Source organism: Mustela lutreola, chromosome 9 (assembly GCF_030435805.1).
Source record: "Mustela lutreola isolate mMusLut2 chromosome 9, mMusLut2.pri, whole genome shotgun sequence".
Taxonomy (NCBI): Eukaryota; Metazoa; Chordata; class Mammalia; order Carnivora; family Mustelidae; genus Mustela; species Mustela lutreola.
Window position 1 is genome coordinate 86,371,779 of NC_081298.1, and position 17,819 is coordinate 86,389,597.

The 17,819-nt window shown below is 34.7% G+C and overlaps 1 protein-coding gene across 10 annotated transcripts in view; it reads right to left on the reverse strand.

The window, feature by feature from the left end:
• The window catches only part of WDPCP (WD repeat containing planar cell polarity effector), a 573,555-nt gene that overhangs the window by 83,875 nt on the left and 471,861 nt on the right, over positions 1-17,819 (reverse strand). For all 10 annotated transcript variants that reach the window (XR_009357253.1, XM_059187803.1, XM_059187806.1 and 7 more), the window contains one exon: positions 15,811-15,973. Coding sequence is in view for 9 of the 10 variants with exons in the window: in XM_059187803.1 (XP_059043786.1) it covers positions 15,811-15,973 (163 nt within the window). In the remaining variant the exon portion in view is untranslated. The remainder of the gene's footprint in view (positions 1-15,810; positions 15,974-17,819) is intronic.

Below are 17,819 nucleotides of genomic sequence, written 5' to 3' on the forward strand. Positions count from 1 at the left end.
GTGGTGTTAGGGTATTTCAGGCCTCATTTAGAGGATTTTTTGTGGAGATCTGCCTTATATTCAGAATTCAGTTCAGGACCCTTGTCCAACCTGTTTTCAGGTATACATAAAATAGCAAAACCAAAGCATCTTTTGTTATTTTTTTTCTATGTATATAAATGCCATCATCTTTCTTAGGTTATTTTCTGCTTTTGTAATTCTCTCCTTGAAAGCTTCATTTTTCATTTCTCTTTGTTGATAGAGGAAGGTATGTAAACCTAGATTCAACAAATACGGTAAAGAGATAAAAAATGGACCCAAAGAAATAGTGAAGAATAGTTAAACGCACCTGGACATTTCTGCTTTGTCCTCAATGGTATACATTTCATTATTTTTTTGGAAACCATACATTTAAATATTTTAACATAAATAAATATTTTAACATAGCTGCATGAGGTCCATATCCAAGAATAACTGCTTTAAAGGAAAAAAGAAATATAGAAATAAAGACTCCTTAAATGAGTCCCTCCCTTTTTTCCTTCCTTCCTTCCTTCTTTTTTTATGATTTATTTCTTTAGGAGAGAAAGCGCATGAGTTAGGGAAGGTGTGGACAGAGAGAAAAACCAGCAGACTCCCCACTGAGTGGGACTTCGGCTCCATCCCAGGATCCCAAGACGATTACCTGAGCCAAAACCAAGAACAGACACATTTAAGTGACTGAGCCACCGAGGCACCCCAAAGTGAGTCCCTTTAAACTGGGACTGAAAAATCACCATAGGGGCAGCTGGGGTGCACAGTCAGTTGAACAGGTTGAGCATGGGACTGTTGGTTTTGACTCCAGTCATGATCTCAGGGTTGTGAGATCAAGCCCTAAGACGGGGCACTGCACTCAGTGGGGAATCTGCTTCCCCTCTCCCTCTTCTTCTCCCCCCTCCCTGCCATGCTCTGTCTCTGTCTCTGTCAAGTAAATAAATAAATCTTTAAATGAAAAAAGTTAAAAGAAGGTCACTGTAATAGTAACAATATAATTAATACAATATAATTAACTAAAAACAATGCAATTAACTAAAAATAAAAGGTAAAAACATATAGATAAGCGTATATTAATAAAAAGTAGATTATAATTTCAACTCTGCACAAATTATTAGAATGAACAAAGAATAAATCATTCATTTGGGTGGGAGGGGAGTAGTTCTCATTTTTCTGACTAGATTCTCTAGAAGCATTGTATAGCATCTTTAACTTCACATTTGATGTTTATAACACACATCATCTTAAAGAGGGCCACTTTTTCAAGAAATACTTAAGGACTTTATCTTTCTGTGGCTTCTGTTAATACTTTGATAATAAACTCATTTTCTTTTGCAATTCTTTTAATTTCATTATCCTTATGGAATTTTTTTTTCACTTAATGGTCTAAGTGCCATTTCCTCATTTATCAGTGGTTTTTGCATGAGAGTTCTCCACCATCCCTTTCACTGAGCTCATGAAATATTCTTTTGTGCAGGATTTTTAGTTGTTTAGAAATGTCTCTGTATTATTATGTTAGGTGTTTGCATAGCTGACAGTCTCTGAAAGCACTGATGACCTAGCACTTAATAGGTGGAATTAAATGCTTGTATTCACTGTGGAAGGATATTTGAGTGGGGACTGAGGTTATAAATAGTTAGCTCATTCTTAAATATTTCACATTATAAAGACTGTTGTTGCTCTATGTAAACTCATATAACTGTAGAGTTTCAGAAGATGAATATATAGGTAGTAAGGACCTCCCCCCCATAGCTGAAATGTTATATTTTAAATGCCAAGTTATGAAGTTTGAGTTTTCTGAGCTTTGTGGAAGAAAAGTACTATGTAAGAAGTATGGTGAAGTCCACTAATAAAGGAAAAGGGTTTCAAAATGTATAACACTAGTAAGGCTTTGTACATGAAATTATACTCCTGTGTTTTTCATTTCACTTAGTTAAATAAAAGAACACATGCCAAACCCAAACCCTAACCCTTAAGATACATAAATTTTGGAGCTTTGGATTTTCAAGGTATTTGCTTTTCTAGTTCTAGTATTGGAGAACTACGATTCTATAATAGAGCCATGAATCAATCTGTAAAGAACCTCCTTTCTTCATAGCTTTTCTTGAGACACATCAAAGCCACAACAGAATGAAACTCCTCTTTTACAGTCAATTTTAGTGAGTCAGAAGATGAAAATAAGAAAATCCATTGGAGACCAGATTAGGCTGAAGAGAAAATAGAAATATTCTTTTTTGTTCTCCAGTTGTCATTATATATCTTCCCCACATTGCCTTGATAAGCTTTCTTAAACATAGAGATCCAGTGAAAACCTATAAATATCTTTCAGTTGTCAAAATGCCAATACCCTTTAATTTTTATGTTTTCAAAGAGCTTAAGACTGATGGTCTTCTTTGGAAAGATGTTTAAAATTGTTCAGTTTTAGTCATATACTGAGGCTTAGAAAAAGGCGTCTTTACTTGTGTTATGTTTGCTGCCCATAAAACCGAAAACTGTCTTGGGGATAATTTGAACTTAATCAGTCCTGTGTAATATACATTAAGTTACCTTAATAGCCACACATTGGAAATGCTCAGCATAGTCTACATTTATTTCAGTTTAAGATGCAGAAATGGACTTCCTAGACATATGCCATATGTTCTCTTCTTATGCCAAGTTAACAAGAATTAAAAGACTGAGATGAATAAACAAGGTCAACTTAAGCTGAGCCAAATTAGACAACAGAATAATTGTCAGATTTTCTGTTGGCAGGGACAGTTTGTTTTGAGCCAATCTCCATGAATTATAGGCTGTAAATTTTTTTTCTGGGAAGTCTACCGCCAAGCATTCTGTTGACAATTTTCTTTGTTTTGTAAACACTGAAAATTTTCATCAAGTATATTGTTTATAGGAACACATAAGGATTATGGATAGATAGGGGTTTTTTGTTTGTTTGTTTGTTTTAACTTAAGAGAAATTTGCTTAGATACAAATCAAATAAAACCAAGCCAAAATGTCGTAACTTTTAACAGGACAGTATTTCATTTGGAGTTTCTTAGGCATGAATTCAGATAGCAATAGCAGGAAACCAGTATTACAATTAATGTATGACAGTTAATATAAAGGTAGATATGTATGTTACAAATATAAGATTTGATTGCTCTACAGTAAAGAATCTTAGCCTTTGAAGAGGATAAGCTAATACAAATGGGAAAATTGAAGAAATGGAGAGAGAAACGGAGTTATTTTAAATATAATAAATAGTTTAGAACAGTATCAAATCTAAAGTTAAATATTTAGTCCTAGGATCACTTAATTTATTTATCATTGCCCCTCTCACTCTGCCCTTTTTCTTTCTAAACTGCCTTTTCTTTGAGTTGCTTAACTTTTTTTAATTGTGATGTTACAAATATGAAAAACTAACCATTTGAATAATGTTTATCCTAGCCACATAAAAAATATGAAAACCAACTATTTGAATAATAGTGGTAGTGACATACAAAGTATAAAATCTCAGTCAGTTCACATAAAAAGCACTCACTTATACCCTAGATGTTGTAACTGCTATTAGTATGCAAATACTTGATTATTTTGGGGTAAACTTAACACACTTATTACCAGCTATATATTCTTATATTCTATATATTCTTGTATAATAATAATAATTCTTTTGTTTATTCAGTAAATATTTATTTAGCATCTGTTACATCCCAGGCATTTTTCTATGTCCTGGAGGATCCATCAGTGAGAGGAAAACAAAACAAAATTCTGTCCTCATACAGTTTACATTCAAGTAACTTTGTTCATAAACTCAAGCATAGTACAGTCTATTCAAAATCAGTTTTCACTTGGCTTCTGCAGCATATTTTGTTCAAGTTAATTCAGTTTATTTTGCCATAGGCTACCCAGAAATTAAAATTTTATTCAGTCATATAAGCATATGAAGAATATAAATAATGGATAGGAAGGATTTAAAATTAAGAGGACATTTTATAAAGTAGGCTGATATTTTATGGTTCATTCATTCATTCATTCATGGATGAGATATTTGTTGAATGTTCACTCTGTGGCTGGTGCCGGGTTGGATGTTGTGAGTACAACAGTGAGCCAAAGTAGATATACCCTTAATCCCTGGTGAATGGGCCCATGCTGTGGGCCATGCTGCCATTCTCTCTTCTCTGCTTCTATCTCTTTTAGAGCCTGAGACATTACTGAACTCCTCTAGACAAAACTTTTAGCTAAACTTCCCCATTGCAGTTCTGGTATTCAAATTTAGCCCTGAGCCCTAGCATTCAGGTGGTGAAGTGTGAAAACAGGCCTCATGTCAAATTTCCACTGATGTCAAGGCAGCTTTCCCTATCAGGTCAGCCGAGTCATTTAAAACGATCTATTAAAAATACAGAACACATCCTAACACTTTGTATTAATTCCTCCTTGCTGCCATAACAAATAGCCACAAATTTAGTGACTTAAACAGGGTGCATTCTTTTCTGGAATTTCTAGAGAATAATCTACTTTCTTGCCTTTTTGAGCTTCTAGAGGCCACTCTGCATTCCTTGGCTCATGGCTCCCTTCCTCTATTTTCAGAGCTAGCAGTCAGTGGTAGGTTAAGCCTATCTCACCGTGAGTTACTGGACACTGTTTCTTCTGCCTTCCTCCAGCACACTTAAGGACCCTCTTTCACATTTAAGGATTACATTAGGCCCATCTAGATAATCTGGCATGAACTCCCTATTTTAGAGCCAGATGATTAGCAGCCTACTTCTACCTGCTACCTTAATTCCCCTTTGCCAATTAATAATAACATATTTACACATTCTTGGGATTAGGATGTGGACATCTTTGGGAGGCCATTATTCTGCACACTACACACACTAATATCCTATATTGTCTTCTCACTGCAATTAAAACAAAGATCATACACACTGACATGGCCTACAGGCCCTATTAATTTATCATTTTCCATTCCCCTTTATAGTTTAGCTGTATTGGCTCGCTTTTACTCAAACCTCGCAAACTTATTTCTGTCATAGGGCCTTTGCATGTGCAGTTACCTCTCCCTGGAATCCACTGGCAATATACCACATCTTCACATAGATGACTCCTTGTTACTCAGCCCTTAACTCAAATAGTGCCTTCTCTAATCAACAACGTTTTTTGTATTTTTTCCTAGTACTTACCATTAACTGAATGACCTTTAGTTACATATTTTGCTTGTTTCTTATCTGTATATAATATTCCTTATATCTGTATATAAGATAATATTCCTCCCCCATGCACTTGAGAACTCAGAGTGCAGTGTTCCAACTGTGCATCAGGCATTGTGCTAAGGCTTAAAGAAATGATAGTATCTAAGAATCAGGATGGTTTTTGCCTTCATAGAGTTTATAGGTTAATGAGGAAGCAGTTATTAATCTAATAATCACATAAGAATAAAATTATAAGTGTGACAGTGTGATAAAGCTTTATAGTTAGGATGTTTTAGTATCTGGTAGGACTAGCTCCCCTCTCATACTGTCTTCTTTTTTTTGTTTTTCTATGTTAGCCTTAATAACACCGTGTCTGACTAAATAAAAAAATATGCTGGTCTTTTTATTGGGATTACATTAAATTTAGTTAATTTAATAATTTAGTACAATACATTAATTTAGAGAGAGCTGACATCTTTATGATATTGAGTCATCCTATTCGAGAAGAGGGGATATATTCCCATTTTCTCAAGCCCATTTTTATGTATGTCACAGTTTTTAAAATTTCCAACATGTGAATTTTGCATATTTGGTGTTTGGTTTATTCCTCAATATTTAATCTTTGTTGATAACATAAATGGAGATTTCCTCTATCACTATATCCTCTAACTTGTTTGTGTATATGAAGACTGTTGTTCTTATACATTAATTTTACATTTTTCTACCTTACTATATTTTTAAAATATTTGATTATGTTTTATCATTGATTTCTTCGGGCTCTTCTGTTATATTGTCCTATCATTGCAAATGAAGATAGTTTTATTTCCTTACCAATTTTTATTCTCTAGTTCAAGGATTGGCAAACTTTTTCTGCAAAGTACCAGATAGTAAATTTTTAAGCTTTGAGGACCACAGGTCCCAGTTACTATAGATGATAAATAAATGAAGGGGTATGGATGTACTAATAAAACTTTATTTATAAGAAGAGTCAGCAGGTTTGGACTTGGCCAGTGGGCCATGGTTTGCCCTTTGATCTAGTTGATTTATCTAATTGTAATGGCTAATAACTCTAGAACAGTGCTAAGTAGTAGTGCTAATAACTCTAGAACAGTGCTAACAGAGATAGTGGGTATTCTTGTGTTGTTTCTGATCTTGGCAGAAATGCTCTTAGTGATTCCCCATTAAATAAGATACTAGCTGGAGTGCCTGGGTAATGGACATTGGGGAGGGTACGTGCTATGTTGAAAAAATAAATAATTTTTTAAAAAGATACTAGCATTAGGACTAAGTTATATATGTATATATAAAACTATATACGCATGTACGTATATATACTTATGTGAGACTATATCCTCAATTCCTATTTTCTTTAGTGTTTTTTTTTTAATCAGGAAGATGGTTGTATTTTGTCAAAGGCATTTTCAGCATCTATAGAAATAATCATGTGATTTTTATTAACCATAGATCTATTAGTATGCAGTATGATCTCAATGGATTTGGTAACATTGAACCAACCTTGTAATGTCAGATAGATCTAGGGGTTGAATTTTACTTGGTAATCCTTATTATTTTTACATTGGTATTTATGGGTACTATTCACTTGTAGTCATCATTTTTTTGTACTGTAGAAAGTTTTTCTTTAATTTTAATGTATTGGAACAGTTCATACAGCAAATTAAAATATCTGTCCTTTGAACAAGGCTTGGAGGTAGAATTCGCCAATCAAAACATCTGGACCTTTTTCATATGGTACTTAAGAATTTTGTCTGTTTCTTTCATGGAAATTGGTCTGCTTCAGATTTCTAAATCTAATGGTGGTTATGTTTGGCGATTTGTAATTACCTAGGAAATTTTCTTCTGCTTTTAAATGTATTTGCATGGAAATCTAGAAAGTGTTCTCTTATGATTAAAAAAAAAATCTGTTACAATGGTTAATTCCTTCCTCTGTGTGCCACTTCTTATTTTGTATATTTATGCTTTCTCTCTTTTTATCTTGAGCAAGTCAGTTTGATCAAGTCTATTTTCTTTTTTTCAAAAACATCTAGATTTAGTCAGGTCTATAATTTTTATTTTCGTTTTTAAACTTCTACCTTAGGGGGTCAGTAAACTGTGGCCTGTCAGCTAGTCACTTCTTTGTATAAATAAAGTTTTACTGGATCACAGCCATGTTCATTCATTTCATGTATTACAAACAGCTGCTTTTGTGCTGGAACAAGAGTTGAGTAATTGCAGGAAGGAACATATGGCCCCACAAGCCTAAAATATTTACTCTCTACACATTTAGGAGAATTTCCTAACCTCCACTCTGCCTCGTTAATTTTTGCTTTTATCTTTATTATTTCCTTTCCTTTTACTTATTTTGCTTTAGTTTCTTGTTATTTTTCAGATTTTTACACTGGAATTAGTTTATTTTGTTTTTTCATTTTCTCTGAATAAAGTGTTTAGTGATAGTACTTTTCTTCTAATCATTACTTTCAATACATCCCATAGATTGTGATATGCAGTTTCATTATAATTATTTTTTTAAAAAATTCACATTGTGTTTTCTTCTTTCATGCAAGAGTTGTTTAATAGAAGGCTTTAAAATTTCTAGGAGGATGGTCATTTTGTTTCTTGTTAAACATTTCTAGTTGTATTGCATTGTGATCACAGAGTATTTCTAATAGTTCTTTCTTATAGAACTTAGTGATATCCTTTTGGAACCTAATATAAGATCATTTATTTTTTTGACGAATATTTGGGGAAAAAAATCTATTTTCCATTATCAGAGTGTAGAATTTGATAAATATCCATAATATCTACATTAGTCATATTGTTTAGGTGTTCTTTCTCCTTATTTTTTGCCTACTTAATCTATTTTATAATAAGAATAATGAGTTAAAGTCTCCTGTTATTAGTATCTATGTTTCCTTGCATTTCTATAGTTGTAACTTCATAGAGGTGGTTTCTGTGTTAACTGGTGCTTACATATTGGTTTTATCTTTGTTGCAAAATTTGGACATCAATATTTCATTTTGTTTTAATTAAATAATTTTTGTTTATTTATTTATTTATTTGACAGAGAGAGAGAGAGAAATCACAAGTAGGCAGAGAGGCAAGCAGAGAGAGAGGGGTAAGTAGGCTCCCTGCTGAGCAGAGAACCTGATGCGGGGGCTCAATCCCAGAACCCTGAGATCATGACCTGAGCCACCTAGGCACCCCTGGAGGTCAGTATGTCTTTGTTAATATTTAATACTTGGGGGCTTGAATTCTGTTCATTCTATAACCAGGGTTTCTGTTGGTTTCTTAATTTCATTTGCCAAGGCTATCTTTTCTCATCTCTTTATTTTTAGCTTTTCTAGATCAATTTATTTTAGATATATCTCTTTAAAGATTTATTTATTTTAGCACAAATTGGGGGAGGAGCAGAGGGAGAGAATCTTCAAGCAGACTCCCTGCGGAGCATGGAACCTGAAGCTGGGCTCAGTCCCAGGACCCACGATATCATGACCTGAACCAAAAACAATAGTCAGAAGCTCAACCGACTGACCCACCCAGGTGCCTCCTAGATGTCTCTCTTGTATACAGAATATACCTGGATCTTGGTTTGTGGGCATACGAAAAATCTTTTTCTATTAATAGATGAGGTAAATCTATTTATATTAATTGATATTGATATGACTGATGTTCTTGATGTCTCTATGAATATTTTATAATTATATGAATTTTATAATATTTGCTTATACTTCTTAAGTGGGTGTATTTCTTGGGAAGGTTTGTATTTTAGTTTTAGTGGTTATCTTTGTACTGATATCTTTTCTAATGCCCTTAGCCTCTTCTTAGTTAACCTTTAATTATCTGATGTATCAGTGTTTATTGTTGTCTTTTAACTTCCACCTATGTCTCTACAACAATCACAGCTTAGTCTACTTTTCTCTTTCACTTTGTTCCCCTCCCATTTTTTTAGTTGTATCATTTCTATTTAATACCTGCACATGTCTTCCACATTTACCTTTCTACTTCCCGTTTTTTTTAAAGATTTATTTTTTTATTTGAGTGCATGCACAAATGTGTGTGTGAGTAGGGGGAGGAGAAAGGGAGAGAAAAAATCCTCAAGCAGACTCTGTACCCACTGTGGAACCCATTGTGGGGCTGGATCCCAGGACCCTGAGCTTCTGACCTGAGCAAAAACCAAGAGTCTGTTGCTCAACAGAATGAGCCACCTAGGTGCCCCTCATTCTGGTCTTTTGTCTACACTTAAATGTATTAAAATGTTCAGAATTAGTTCTTTTGCTGAAGTTCTTCCAGTTATCTCATGGTTGGATGAAGCTTTTCCTCTAGTATGTTCTCAAGAAGGGTTCATGGAAATTATTTTTCTTTAGCCTTGATACTTGAAGGAGAGCCTGGATAGATATGAAATCATTGGTTTACAATTCTTTTCATTGCATTTTAAAAAACTGTTGCTCTACTTTTGCCTTACCTTGTATTTTATTTTTGAAAAGTGTGATGCTTATTTAATTCTTCAGCATTTGATCTTTCTACAAGGAGGCCTTGCAGATTTTTAAAACTAATAATTGAAATCTAAGAATTTTGTTAATATATGTCTTCAAACTGATTTTTATAACAGTTTTTCTCAGGCATTTGGTATAATTTTTGTTTTTAAGATTTTATTTATTTGAGAGAGAGAGAGCATGAGTGGGAGGGAGGGCAGAGGGAAAGGGAGAACCAGACTCCCCGCTGAGCCTGATGTGGGGCTCCATCCGAGGACCCTGGTTCATGACCTGAGCTGAAGGCAGATGCTTAACCGACTGAACCATCACCCAGGGACCTCTTGGTTTAATCTTTTGATATGTAAACCAAATCTTTTAAAAAATATTTCTTTCTGAAACATTTCCCTGGATTATAGTTTTAAATATTAATTCTGATTCCAGTGAATCAAATCGTACAGATGCTCTTACTTCTGCGCCTTATTTCTCTTTCCATTACTTTCTCCCTTGTCTTTTTTTCTTTATCTCCTTTTCATTGTCTTGTTTTCTGCCATTTTCAGTGCCTTTTATTAAATTTTAATTTGAATTTATTCCCATTTGGGTGCCTTAAAATATTTCATTTTAAAGATATTTTCCTTTTTAAAGCCAAAGTTGGTGGCATCACAATTCCGGACTTCAAGCTCTATTACAAAGCTGTCATCATCAAGACAGCATGGTACTGGCACAAAAACAGACACATAGATCAATGGAACAGAATAGAGAGCCCAGAAATAGACCCTCAACTCTATGGTCAACTAATCTTCGACAAATCAGGAAAGAATGTCCAATGGAAAAAAGACAGCCTCTTCAATAAATGGTGTTGGGAGAATTGGACAGCCACATGCAGAAAAATGAAATTGGACCATTTTCTTACACCACACACGAAAACAGACTCAAAATGGATGAAGGACCTCAATGTGAGAAAGGAATCCATCAAAATCCTTGAGGAGAACAGAGGCAGCAACCTCTTTGACCTCAGCCGCAGCAACATCTTCCTAGGAACATCGCCAAAGGCAAGGGAAGGCAAGGGAAAGCAAGGGAAGGGCAAAAATGAACTATTGGGATTTCATCAAGATCAAAAGCTTTTGCACAGCAAAGGAAACAGTTAACAAAACCAAAAGACAACTGACAGAATGGGAGAAGATATTTGCAAATGACTTACCAGATAAAGGGCTAGGGTCCAAAATCTATAAAGAACTTAGCAAACTCAACACCCAAAGAACAAAGAATCCAATCAAGAAATGGGCAGAGGACATGAACAGACATTTCTGCAAAGAAGACATCACACAAAAACAATCTGAGGGTTTTGAAGGGGCGGGGGGTGGGAGGTCGGGCTACCATGTGGTGGGTATTATAGAGGGCACGGATTGCATGGAGCACTGGGTGTGGTGCAAAAATAATGAATACTGTTATGCTGAAAATAAAAAATAAATTTAAAAAACTAAAAAAAAATAAAAAAATAAAAGTTATATGCAAAAAAAAAAAAAAAAAAAAAGACATCCAGATGGCCAACAGACACATGAAAAAGTGCTCCATATCACTCGGCATCAGGGAAATACAAATCAAAACCACAATGAGATATCACCTCACACCAGTCAGAATGGCTAAAATAAACAAGTCAGGAAATGACAGATGCTGGCGAGGATGTGGAGAAAGGGGAACCCTCCTACATTGTTGGTGGGAATGCAAGCTGGTGCAACCACTCTGGAAAACAGCATGGAGGTTCCTCAAGATGTTGAAAATAGAACTGCCCTATGACCCAGCAATTGCACTGCTGGGTATTTACTCTAAAGATACAAACGTAGTGATCCAAAGGGGCACGTGCACCCGAATGTTTATAGCAGCAATGTCCACAATAACCCAACTATGGAAAGAACCTAGATGTCCATCAACAGATGAATGGATCAAGAAGATGTGGTATATATACACAATGGAATACTATGCAGCCATCAAAAGAAATGAAATCTTGCCATTTGCGACAACGTGGATGGAACTAGAGCGTATCATGCTTAGCAAAATAAGTCAAGCAGAGAAAGACAACTATCATATGATCTCCCTGATATGAGGAAGTGGAGATGCAATTTAGGGGGTTATGCAGGTAGGAGAAGAATCAATGAAACAAGATGGGATTGGGAGGGAGACAAACCATAAGTGACTCTTAATCTCACAAAACAAACTGAGGGTTGCTGGGGGGAGGGGGGCTGGGAGAAGGGGGGTGGGGTTATGGACATTGGGGAGGGTATGTGCTATGGTGAGTGCTGTGAAGTGTGTAAACCTGATGATTCACAGTCCTGTACCCTGGGGGGGATAAAAAAATATATTTATAAAAAAATAAAAAATTTTTAAAAAAGGATATCTTTCTTTTCTTTCTTTCTTGAATGCAATGAACTTCCTCCTTTCCCACCCCCACCTCTTCCTCTTTGTTTTTGTCCTTCTAATTCAGAGTGGGTTTCCATGTACCCAGCTGCTTGTTTGAATAAATTTAATTTTTCATGGAGTATTGTTAGAGTTTTCTCCTACTTCATGGTGGTTTTGTAGGGGGGGGTGGTGAGAATTTTTTTCAATTGATATACATTGGTGTCATTTTCTGTTTCTTTGAAGTAACTGTATATAAGTGTTCATCTTCTTCCTGCTTATTTTTGTGGTATTGGAATGCATTTTGGAAGATTCTAGTTCAATGGAGCCCTCAGTATGACTAAGTCTGGCACTTTGTTGTGTGAAGGTAGATAGAGACCACTGGAACAGAATGCCAAATTCAGAAATAAATCTTTACACCTATGGTAACTGATTTTTGACAAATGTATAAAGGTAACTGATTTTTCATGTACAAAATAATGAACTTAGACACTTTATATCACATCATACATAAAAATTAACTCAAAATGGAATTGAGTGTAAGAGCTAAAACTATAAAACTTCCAGAAGAAAACATAAGAGAAAATTTTGTGATTTTAAGTTAGAAAAAAATTTCCTCTATACAAAACAAAAGCATAGTCAATAAAAGAAATTATAACTACACCGGGTTTTACCAAACTTTGAAACTTTTGCACTTCAAAAGACATGATTAGGAAAATGAAAGGGCAAGCCACAAACTGGGAGAAAATATTTGCAAATCATATATTTGATTAAGGACTTAACAATTAAGAATATATAAAGAGGTCTTATAATTCAATAATAAGAGAACTTATTTTAAAAATGAACAAATTTTGGGATGCCTGGGTGGCTCAGTGGGTTAAAGCCTCTGTCTTCAGCTCAGGTCATGATCCCAGAGTCCTGGGATCACGTCCCACATGGGGCTCTCTGCTCAGGAAGCAGGGAGCCTGCTTCCTCCTCTCCCTCTCTGTCTGTGTCTCTGCCTACTTGTGATCTCTGTCTGTTAAACAAAACAAACAAACAAACAAATAAATAAATAATTTAAAAAATAAAAATGAACAAATTTTGAATAGATGTTTCACCAAAAAAGATATACTAATGGCTAATAATCACATAAAAATGCTCAATATCATTAATCATTAGGAAAATGCAAATTAAAATCATAATGAGATACTATTCTATACCAGTAGAATGATTATAATCAAAAAGACAGTACCAGCCACAGGTAAAGATATGGAGAAACCGGAGCCCTCATACATTGCTGATGGGTATATACAATGTTGTCACTTTGGAAAACAATTTGGTAGTTTCTAAAAACTAACAAGATAAATATAAACTTAAAATATGATCCAGCAATTCCATTCCTAGATATCTACCCATGGGAAATGAAAACATTATGTCCCCTTGAAGACTGAAATGTGACTATTTATAACAATATTATTCATAATAGCCCAAATCTGGAAGTAATTAAAAATATCCAGCAGCTGGTGAGTAGATATTCAAAATGTGGTAGATCCCTACAATGGAATACTATTTAGAAATGAAAAAGGCATAAACTATATGCTACAACATGTATGAAACTAAGAAACCATAATGCTAAGTGAAAATAGCCTGACACAAAAGACAACATATTGTCTGAGCTCATTTATATGAAGTTTCCAGACTATAAGATTTCATTTATATCAAATTCCTCTAGAGGCAGAAAGCAGACCAGTGACTGGTTCAGGCTGGAGGTTGGAATGGGAATGCATTGTAAATTGGCACAGGGGAACTTTGCGGCAATGGAAATGTTCTAAAAACGCTGGGGTGGTAGTTGCATAACTTTATAAATTCAGCAAACATCATTGAGTTGTATACTTACAAAGGGCAAATTTTATGGTGCATGTAAATTATACCCCAGTGAAATCATTTTAAAAAACGTATATAAAGAAGTAGGCTTCCTGGTAGTTGAAGATAATAGTGGCTGTCTTCCTTTCTACTTCCCAGTATTTCCTCTATAAATGATGTAGAACACAAGAAAAGAAACTACATAAAAGCCTCACTTTCAACATGACTTGACAGAGAACTTCCAGACAACTGTAAATAAGATGGAAAAAATGCCAAATCCCAGTGTATGATGTCTGCTTCCTGGTGTTCTTGTAGATGAGAGCATGAACTATACCATGAAGTGTGAAGGGATAGTTTTTTAACTCCACAGCTTCTGTGGTGGGGAGATGGATGGATGAAGAAGGGCAAAAAGGGAGAGGCACCTTCTGGCAGTTGGATGTGAAGAAAAGAAAGAAGCAAAAGGGGGAAATTTAGGGTCCTACAAGATAAAAGGTCATACAACTCTATCAGGAATGTGTAGGGAGCTTAATTAGACCCTCTTTGATTCTCTTATTCCAGGATCTTCCTGTTAAAATTTTTTTTGCCTAGACCCCATTCTGTCACTTGACCTAAGCAGACTAGTAGAGCTGTGGCTTTTTAGGTTCATTTCCTATCAGATTTGTTACTTAAAGTTAGTTTGCTGTTTTTATTGATAATGCTGCAGGCAGGGTTCTTCCACTCTAAGCTCCAAATCAAGTCAGCTGTTGTTTTTCACAGCCCATCCTACCTTAGTAGGACTAGAATGCTGAACTCGCTTGGGGGTCAAGAAAGGATGGGAGCAGCTCCAGAACATCAGATTTCCCCTTTATTGCTAGAAGTTCAGCATTTTTTCATGAATAAATGCTTATCAAACTGTTGTTTGCCCCTATTTGATTTACAGAGCTCTGAAGTGGTAATTTTTGTCCAGTTTATAACTGTTTTCTGGGGAGAGGATTTACTAACCTCTAAACGCTGCCATACCTGGAAATTCTGCTCCTTTATTTACTTTAATCAAACTATGTAGTTTAAGGCATTTTCTTCAAGGATATTATAAGTATATATGTATAACTCATAAGAAATTCTTATGATATATATAAAAAATATGGCCTTTTCACAATTATTGCATGTAGTTGGGTTCCCTAAAAGCAGACATGTAAACTGCAGAACAGGGGCCAAATCCTGGCCACTGCCTGTTTTTGTAAATAAAGTTTTATTATAACAAAGCCACTCTCATTTATTTATGTATTTTCTGTGGCTGCTTTCATACCACAGTAGCAGAGTTGAGGATTGTGATAAAGTCTATATGATCCACAGAGCCAAATATCTGGTGCTTTACACAAAAAGTATGCTGACCTTTGCGTCAGAGCAAATTATAATGGTAACTAACATAATTACCATTATAAATAATATTACTTTGTTTAGTATTTTTATTTCACATTTATCCTGCTTTTCTTAACAACCTATATATTCAGCTAGATAGATATGAAATTATCATTTATCAGATTTCAGGAACTAATGACAAAGTTGCATAATTATGATCATATGAATTACAACCTAAATAAACTAAACATACTAAATATACTAAAATATTTTAATCTAATAATCTAACAATTCTAAAATTTAACAACAGAATAAAAATAGACTTTGATATGTTATAGTAATTTCATGTTCATCTTGGCCTGGAATAACATTCACTCTAACAATATTCTGTTTACATTGAATTCTTCCTCCATCATACCTGCTCTCACATGACCAAACTACTGCAAAGTCACCATCATGAGAAAATGCATATTTTTTTCTTTGACATTTTGAAATATTCTTGCTTAAGTATTAGTTTGCTTTTAAACAGGGAATATTTGTTTAGTACTAAATATTTTGTGGAGCACTTTTCTCAGTTCAATGTATCTTACCTATTAGAGAAGACATTCACTGTTCTTTGTTGAATAATATGTTTCTGAATTGAACAAAAGGGAGGAAGGTCATCTGGAAATGTGTCTTCTCCTTGAGGATCTAAAGACAGGCCAACAAAAGCTTCATTTAGCTTATCTCCTCTGTCCAAAGGCGCCAGGAGTTCTGTTAAAAAATGATTGAGATATGAATAAAAATCAAGTAAAATTTCTGCTAACTCCTTTGTAAGTATGATTACAGGAAAACTTCTGCACAGCCTGATGAGACTTTTCAAAAATTTGTCAGTTAACTATATAGTGTGAATCTTGTAGTCCTAGTCCCTGTATGACTTTTGTCATTCTGACACTTAGCTCAACCAGGAGAATTTGGTAACTAAATAATTAGTGTTTTTAAGTTCACATTTTTAAGTTTAAAAATCCATTCATAACTTTCCCATAGTGTTTTTTCTTTCTTTCTTTTTTTTTTTTTTTAAGATTTTATTTATTTATTTGACAGAAAGATGGTGAGAGAGGGAACACAAGCAGGGGGAATGCAAGAGGGAGAAACAGGCTTCCTGCAGAGCAGGGAGCCAGACACGGAACTCAATCCCAGGACCTGGGGATCATGACCTGAGCCAAAGACAGATGCTTAATGACTGAGCCACCCGCCACCCCCATTCATAGTGTTTTATCCAGCATTTTATTAATCAAATATTTTTTGTTTTTGTTAACCAGCTACTGGAATATTTTATTATATTATAAAATGAAGAGAAGTAAATTATTTTATTTCCCACATATAGAACACAATTTGAAAGCAAAAAAGGAAAGTATCTTTTACAGGAATGTATTTTTTCCAATATTTACTCATTTTAATTGGAATTTTAAAGTATGTAGAGAGTTTGCTATTCCCACATCATACCGATGTACAGAGCAAACTTTTTAAAATTGGTAGCTTAGGGCATTATTTAGAAAAACTGTGAAACATGTTGAAGTTGTGAAATATATATTTAAAGAAACGTAAGTTTTATTAAAGGCTAAAAACTCTTAGGGCCACACTGTGTGTGTGTGTGTGTGTTTACCCTGTTAACCGTTTTTTAAGTGTGCAGTTCAGTAGTATTAAGTATATTCATCTTATTGTACAAAAGATCTCCAAAATTTTTTTCTGCTTATAAAATGGATACTGTACACCCATTAAACAGCTCCCCATTTATTTCTCTTTCCCTTCCTCTAGCCCTGGTAACCACCATTTTGCTTTCTGTTTCTATAAATCTGACTACTTTGGATACTTCACTTAAGTGTTTCATGTAGTGTTTGCATTTATGTGACTGGCATATTTCCCTCTGCAGAATGTCTTCAAGGTTCATCCATGTTTTAGGATTTCCCTCCTTTTTAAAGGCTGAATGATATTCCACCATATGTATATACCACATTTTGCTTATCCATTTGTCCATGCATGGAAATTTGGATTGCTTCCAGCTTCTGGCTATTGTGAATAATTCTGTTACAAAGATGGGTGTGCAAATATCTTTCTGATACCCTGATTATACTTCCTTTGGATATATACCTGTAAGTGGGGTTGCTGGATCATATGTAAGTTCTGTTTTTAATTTCTTAAATTAATTTCTTTAGTTAAGTTTTATTTAAGTAATCTCTACACCCAGTGTGGGGCTCAAACTCATGACTCCCGGATAAAGAGTCACATGCTCCTCTGACTGAGCCAGCCAGATGCCCCAACTGTTTTTAATTAATGAACCACCATGTTGTCTTCTTTGTGGTTGCACCATTTTACAGTCCTACCAAAAGTGCTCCAATTTTTCCACAACTTTGCCAACACTTGTCATTTTCATTTTTTTTTTAATTGAGCCATCCTAATGGGTGTGAGTTGATACCTCATTACAGTCTTGCATTTCTTGCATACAGATTTGCATAATCTTGCATACAGATTTGCATTTCCATAATTATTGGTGATGTTGAACATATTTTCATGTCCTTATTGGCCATTTGTTTATCTTCATCGGTGAAATATCTATTCA